General features: G+C 25.7%; 1 protein-coding gene across 1 annotated transcript; it reads left to right on the plus strand.

The window, feature by feature from the left end:
- Window positions 1-4,580: 4,580 nt before the first annotated feature.
- LOC142326287 (uncharacterized) lies at window positions 4,581-7,373 on the plus strand. The gene is made up of 3 exons (XM_075368650.1): window positions 4,581-4,897; window positions 5,725-5,855; window positions 7,177-7,373. The coding sequence occupies exons 1-3, from the start codon at window positions 4,703-4,705 to the stop codon at window positions 7,304-7,306; spliced, it is 456 nt and encodes a 151-aa protein (XP_075224765.1). The 5' UTR covers window positions 4,581-4,702; the 3' UTR covers window positions 7,307-7,373.
- Window positions 7,374-8,152: the final 779 nt, after the last annotated feature.

Genomic DNA, 8,152 nt, shown 5'->3' on the forward strand with positions numbered 1-8,152 from the left:
TATTATTTTTTCTCTTTGTTTCGGGTTTAAGCATCAATAAAAACGGCACTTAGATTATTTTTTTCGTTCGTGTTTCTTCTTCATAACGGTAACCTCAAATAAATAACTTATATTCACTCTTATACAAATACTTTAAGATACTACAAGGTATTCAATTTTACTTAAACAAAAAAGAATATAAAGTTCGTTTTTACCATGAAGGTATCTCAAATAATTAACTCATATTCATTCTTATATAAATAATTTAAAATACTACAAGCTATTCAATTTTATTCAAAAAAATAAAAAGTTCGTTTTTAACATTTTACCCTTCATCAAGAAAAAAGTATCCATTAAACGCAGTAATTTTTTATCCTTAATCTTGATTAAATTGGCCGATTTAAATTATTTGTATATTTTAGGTTTTTTGTAGTTTAAATTCTTCTAACGGTCCTGTTTGAAGTTTTTTCTACTTAACATTTTTTTTCTTTCATCTATGCTTCTTTTTTTCCTTCCACCCAACTGATATTTAACTTAGGTAATTAATTACAATTACATAGTTACTTACCCGCTCTTTTCTATGATGAGGAATTAAAATATATTTAAGGAGTTTTCATACGAAAATTCTCACACATGAAAATAAATTAGAAAAATATCCCCTCCTTTTCAAAGAACCTTAGTTCATACTCGTTCGTAGTCTTTTTCTTCATCCTTATTATTTTAGTCAGGAGTTTCTTGAATATGCATTTCATAAAAACAGCTTTTTTTCAAAGATTCTGGAATTTTAAGTCTGGGCAAATTTTAAATACAACTAAAGTGTTTTAAAAAATGTTGCAATGACAAATCTAACCAGATTTTATAATAAAACTTCTTTTAAATAGTTATTTATGACTGAAAATCTTTTGAAACAAGTTATTAAAGAGGTTTTATTATAAAATTGGTTTGGTTATAAAATTTGGTTAAATAATATTACTGACAAAAATAGCAAAAGAAATTTAGAACAAACTTATTCAAATGAAAAAATATATATTTAATTCTTTAAATTTAACGTTTTAGAAATAAAAGACAAACAGCAATTAACTAATTCTTAATTCTATTTTTCATTAAAAATAACGGTGTTATTTGATATCTTGTATTTTGTGCACTCACATAAAAGTTTATTAAAATAAATAAGTAATAATAATTTTAACATAGGCCGTTTTTTACAGGCCATAATTATTAAGTCTATTACTATTAATAGTATAAAAGTCAAAATATTCCGGAGCATTGCAGTAAAGGTCATCTAAGATTTACTAATGAATTTACATATAAAATTTATTATGATCATACATTCTATACATCACGTCGTAGGTGTGCTATTCTATAAAATGATAAGTAACTGCTCCAGTATTTGACAAGAAGAATCAAACAAAATATTATCATTCTTCATTATCAGGTCATATAAGCAGACTTTTAAAATCAAATCTAGTTTAAAATGGCTAGTGCAGCAGTCAAATTGATTACAAGCATACTAAAAAGTACAAATGCAATGTGATAAAATTCACCAAAAGCAGTAACAGTAATATTTATTATATTATGCAGAATAAAAAAGCAAAGTCTTGCAGTCAGTCGACTAATCAGATTCCCACTTCATTCTCTAAAGTAGATTAAAATAAAATAATATATCAACAAAAAATTAAGGTCATAACTTTTATAAAACATTTTAAAAAGGTAATAGTGCATTTATATCTTTTTAGGACAAAAATCACGATTTTTATTATTTTATAAACTACGGGTATAAATAACCCAAATATCATGATTAGTTTTCACTTTATAAATCTTACGAACAGATAAAAATATTATCTGTATTTGATTAAGAAACCTTAAAAAAGGAAATATTTATCGTTAAAATTATTATAATCTGTGAAACGAATGGTTTTTAAAATGACATAATGATTTCATAACTTAAAAATTAGATAATATATACTATTAATTCCTATTTTATGAGATGGTAATTAATTCGCTATTCTGGAGAACTTTAATGTAACATTCTAAGCATCATACCAATGTCTTTTTACAACCATTTTCCATGAAATGTATGAAATAAAAACCGTCAAGTTTGATTCAATCAGAATAAATTCTCTAGTTGAAGAACTATGAGGTTGTTAATTTGAGGACCAGACACATCACATTTTGCAGGCGATGAACGAGCAAGTCGCAAACTGCAGTTCCATCATTAAAAATGGTCGTGGTTTGGCTGCTTCGTTACGGTTTAGATTTTAAAATTATAAATTCCTGAATTAATGTACGTGACGCAATCATAAATTAAAATTTAGAATAAATGGAATATGTAAATAGTAGTCCATGGAATCAAAATTTTCTGGTTTACAGTGAAAATTTATCTTCCTACTACATTATCAGCATAGTAATTTCTTTCTTATCAGTTATTTTTACATGGTGGTACCATAAATCTACTTTGCGGCTACCTTCAGATAATCATACTGAATGTGTCAATCCAGGACAAGAAAATGATAACGTAAGCTGTATTATTAATCATACAGGTTGTTAACACTACTGTGTTATTTTTTTAGAATCAAAGAAACGTGTGTAAAAAGCGATCTCATGTTTTTGTGTAATATATTTTGGCTACACGAACACTATGCATCCAGTCTTTCTTCAACAGAGCAGCCCTTGCATTAATATAATAAATGCTCGTATTCAAAATACAAAAGAAATCAACAAATACTTCCATAATGCACATTTTAATAACGCTCTTCATCATACAATATATTTATTACCATGGGCATTCATTATTCCATACCATTATTCATTAACGAAATATTAATTCTATGTGGGCTAATCATACTGTGAAAATTAATCTTGAACCTGCAGTTACAATTCTGTTATTTTTTGACAAAGTACATATTACTGGATGAGATTAAAAAATCTATCAACAAGACTGTTAAAACAGAAGGTATTTTACTCTAACTTGTATTCATTCCAGCATACCGCTTCTTAAAATAAAATCATTACAAAATATTCTACATAATATACTGAAACCATTCAATTTGACTTCATTAGTTTGTAAACCAACTAAAATGAAGGTTTATTAACTAGAATATGATAATTATCCAAATTCTTATTTTACTAGTGAAATTATTTATTAGAACAAATGATTATGTGTACATACAGTTATAATACTAAGATTTTAAGTCTGGGCAAATTTTAAATACAACTAAAGTGTTTTAAAAAATGTTGCAATGACAAATCTAACCAGATTTTATAATAAAACTTCTTTTAAATAGTTATTTATGACTGAAAATCTTTTGAAACAAGTTATTAAAGAGGTTTTATTATAAAATTGGTTTGGTTATAAAATTTGGTTAAATAATATTACTGACAAAAATAGCAAAAGAAATTTAGAACAAACTTATTCAAATGAAAAAATATATATTTAATTCTTTAAATTTAACGTTTTAGAAATAAAAGACAAACAGCAATTAACTAATTCTTAATTCTATTTTTCATTAAAAATAACGGTGTTATTTGATATCTTGTATTTTGTGCACTCACATAAAAGTTTATTAAAATAAATAAGTAATAATAATTTTAACATAGGCCGTTTTTTACAGGCCATAATTATTAAGTCTATTACTATTAATAGTATAAAAGTCAAAATATTCCGGAGCATTGCAGTAAAGGTCATCTAAGATTTACTAATGAATTTACATATAAAATTTATTATGATCATACATTCTATACATCACGTCGTAGGTGTGCTATTCTATAAAATGATAAGTAACTGCTCCAGTATTTGACAAGAAGAATCAAACAAAATATTATCATTCTTCATTATCAGGTCATATAAGCAGACTTTTAAAATCAAATCTAGTTTAAAATGGCTAGTGCAGCAGTCAAATTGATTACAAGCATACTAAAAAGTACAAATGCAATGTGATAAAATTCACCAAAAGCAGTAACAGTAATATTTATTATATTATGCAGAATAAAAAAGCAAAGTCTTGCAGTCAGTCGACTAATCAGATTCCCACTTCATTCTCTAAAGTAGATTAAAATAAAATAATATATCAACAAAAAATTAAGGTCATAACTTTTATAAAACATTTTAAAAAGGTAATAGTGCATTTATATCTTTTTAGGACAAAAATCACGATTTTTATTATTTTATAAACTACGGGTATAAATAACCCAAATATCATGATTAGTTTTCACTTTATAAATCTTACGAACAGATAAAAATATTATCTGTATTTGATTAAGAAACCTTAAAAAAGGAAATATTTATCGTTAAAATTATTATAATCTGTGAAACGAATGGTTTTTAAAATGACATAATGATTTCATAACTTAAAAATTAGATAATATATACTATTAATTCCTATTTTATGAGATGGTAATTAATTCGCTATTCTGGAGAACTTTAATGTAACATTCTAAGCATCATACCAATGTCTTTTTACAACCATTTTCCATGAAATGTATGAAATAAAAACCGTCAAGTTTGATTCAATCAGAATAAATTCTCTAGTTGAAGAACTATGAGGTTGTTAATTTGAGGACCAGACACATCACATTTTGCAGGCGATGAACGAGCAAGTCGCAAACTGCAGTTCCATCATTAAAAATGGTCGTGGTTTGGCTGCTTCGTTACGGTTTAGATTTTAAAATTATAAATTCCTGAATTAATGTACGTGACGCAATCATAAATTAAAATTTAGAATAAATGGAATATGTAAATAGTAGTCCATGGAATCAAAATTTTCTGGTTTACAGTGAAAATTTATCTTCCTACTACATTATCAGCATAGTAATTTCTTTCTTATCAGTTATTTTTACATGGTGGTACCATAAATCTACTTTGCGGCTACCTTCAGATAATCATACTGAATGTGTCAATCCAGGACAAGAAAATGATAACGTAAGCTGTATTATTAATCATACAGGTTGTTAACACTACTGTGTTATTTTTTTAGAATCAAAGAAACGTGTGTAAAAAGCGATCTCATGTTTTTGTGTAATATATTTTGGCTACACGAACACTATGCATCCAGTCTTTCTTCAACAGAGCAGCCCTTGCATTAATATAATAAATGCTCGTATTCAAAATACAAAAGAAATCAACAAATACTTCCATAATGCACATTTTAATAACGCTCTTCATCATACAATATATTTATTACCATGGGCATTCATTATTCCATACCATTATTCATTAACGAAATATTAATTCTATGTGGGCTAATCATACTGTGAAAATTAATCTTGAACCTGCAGTTACAATTCTGTTATTTTTTGACAAAGTACATATTACTGGATGAGATTAAAAAATCTATCAACAAGACTGTTAAAACAGAAGGTATTTTACTCTAACTTGTATTCATTCCAGCATACCGCTTCTTAAAATAAAATCATTACAAAATATTCTACATAATATACTGAAACCATTCAATTTGACTTCATTAGTTTGTAAACCAACTAAAATGAAGGTTTATTAACTAGAATATGATAATTATCCAAATTCTTATTTTACTAGTGAAATTATTTATTAGAACAAATGATTATGTGTACATACAGTTATAATACTAAGTATGTAATGAATACTGTTATCAGGCCAATATTTTTTTACAGTTGATGGAATTAGATGTAAGTGTATGTTTTCAAATGTAATCAGTTAAAATTTAATAACCTAATATAATAGTAAATGATTTTTTATTTTGGTGTAAACAGTGAATTTCATTCTTTTAGGATAAAATTGAGAAGAAAACAAGCAGAGAAGAATGTGAAGTAATGAATCACTTAAAAATAACAAGACAATCTGCTATTGTACAGCAAGTAGCAGCTGGACTTACTGAAGAACAACTCAGAGAGGAGAAAGAGTAAATATTTATTTAAAATGTGGTATTTGAAGTTTATTCATAAAACAAAAATTCTTTAAATAAAAATTGCAAACATTAATTTTTTTACATTTGTCAATACTTCATATTTAAACTGACGTATTCATATATTAATTAGTTATGGTCATTAATTGTCAAAAATAAAAATATTTTGTTTTGCCATTTTATTTATGTAATTTTATGCTACAGCCTAAGCTAATTGAGATCATTTAGTTTAATGTGATCTTAGAGAAAAAAAATTCTTATTTTAGTGCATATGATTTGCCTTTTTTTAAAATATATTCAGTGTGCAAACTAGAAAGAATGTTACAGATATTGTAATATACATATTTATTTATATCAAGTACAAATCACTAAACCATTAATTTATTTTTTTCAGAAATTCTACTTAATTTTTGCAAGTTGGAATACACAAGAAAAAAGAAATTTAAAAGATTGTTCTGTATTAAAAGTGAAATATTTAACAATAGGGAGTTGTAAAAGAATCCTAAAACAAAAAACAACATAATGGGTGAAAAAAATTTAATTGCAAAGATTGCAGTTTTATTTTAAGAAGTTAAAATAACAGTTTAATTATATTTTGCGCTTGTTAAACTATGTGTTAACTAAAATACAGTTTTAATATACTTAAACAGAAAGTAATCTAGACAAAATGCCTGATTGAGTGAAGCTAGAAAGGAAGTGTTTGGATTAAGATTTATTAATACAGGATTTTCTAATACTATTTAAATAAATGACTTGTATTTGTTATTAGACATTTTAATAGTTTCTTTTTTTGTGACATTGGAAAGACTTATTTATATACATGTTGAATTTCTATTTCAATATAAATTAGATTTCTCATCAGAATCTGTTTCACTGGCAACTTCAAGGGCAAAATCATTTTTCAGTCTAATATTTTATTATAGCCTCTGTATGATAGATAGATAATTTAAAAATGTTAAACTATCTGTTTGACCTAAATTTTAAGCTCTTAATGTTATATTTTCCAAAATAATTATTATTTTTGGAAAAATCAGTTTTTCACAAAAAGTCTCTTTAGTTATTGCATGAATATTTATTTCCTTATTTACGAAATTAGTTATTTTGGTACAAACAGATAAATAGTGGATGATTTTCTTTATTTTTCTATTGCTGCATAACACTTTATATCAGTGTGTTGATCACTTAAAAAGATAAACTTCAAAATTTTATAACTTATAACAGTGTTATAAGTTAACAATATTAACTACCTAAAAGGAATCTAATTTCTCATACTTAACTTCTTTGATGAAAATAATTTTGTTTCTTTTATGATTTTCAGGACAGAAGCACAACAGTTAGCAGCTATATATCAGTTATTACAGGAACAAGAAGACAAATTTCAAGTTAATTCTATGGAAGAATTAGAAGACCAAATGAAATTATACCGTGCAGAGAACAATATGTATTAATGTAACCTTTTTATACTAATTTTATTATTTCTCATATTAAAAAATTCTAGTCATGAGTAAACTGTAATCCTTTGTTGTTATTAGTTGGTCTTTAATTTTAGAAAGAGATTTATAATCTCGTCATCATGCAGATAGATATGTGTGATTATTAATGCTAATTGTCATTAGTAATATATCCATTCACTGAATAACAAATTTCCTAACTGCAAAAAATCAGGCATATTTACTTTCTTGCCTTTTATTTTATATTTTAGTAAGTAAAATTAATCAAATAATTATTACTCTATTTTAAAATACACAAACATAAACAAGAGAAAACAGTATGAACTTTAATGTACTTTACAGGGAGATTACTAACTTTATTGTGAACATAATAAATGTAAGAATATTTATTATTAGATAATAACTATACTGAATTCATTCCATACTCTTTACAGCATCTGATAAACTCTTGTGATGGTAAGAAGTATGCACTTTTTACTTAGAAGTTATGAAAAATATTTCATGTTGCCTACTTTGTATGTTTGTAATACAATCATCCTGCATTCGTTCAGTCATCAGATAGCACCTAAAAAGGATTTGATCTTTAAAAAGGTCCTTTCAAAAGAATTGATGATCCGTGGTGAATGCTAATTGAAGTTAATCTGAGATCACCATTGAATTATGATGCACAATTTTTACATAATGTATTTTACTTAGAAAAAAAATTAGACCGTGCAGAAAGATTATCGTTGATGCCATTCTTTTCACTGTATCACAAGGTGCCTCCAGTAATGGGTTGGTTACTTGCCAGTGATGCCACTTAATATTTATTAGACAAGAATTCATCTTGATAATTAAATTTTC

This window comes from Lycorma delicatula, chromosome 6 (genome assembly GCF_047948215.1).
Source record: "Lycorma delicatula isolate Av1 chromosome 6, ASM4794821v1, whole genome shotgun sequence".
Classification (NCBI taxonomy): domain Eukaryota; kingdom Metazoa; phylum Arthropoda; class Insecta; order Hemiptera; family Fulgoridae; genus Lycorma; species Lycorma delicatula.

Excerpts from the sequence above, each read along its gene's own strand:
- LOC142326287 (XM_075368650.1), top strand. The coding sequence starts at position 4,703 with ATGGAATATGTAAATAGTAGTCCATGGAATCAAAATTTTCTGGTTTAC. Across the intron at positions 4,898-5,724 it reads CAGGACAAGAAAATGATAAC|GATAAAATTGAGAAGAAAAC; the intron begins GTAAGCTGTATT and ends TCATTCTTTTAG. Across the intron at positions 5,856-7,176 it reads CAACTCAGAGAGGAGAAAGA|GACAGAAGCACAACAGTTAG; the intron begins GTAAATATTTAT and ends TATGATTTTCAG.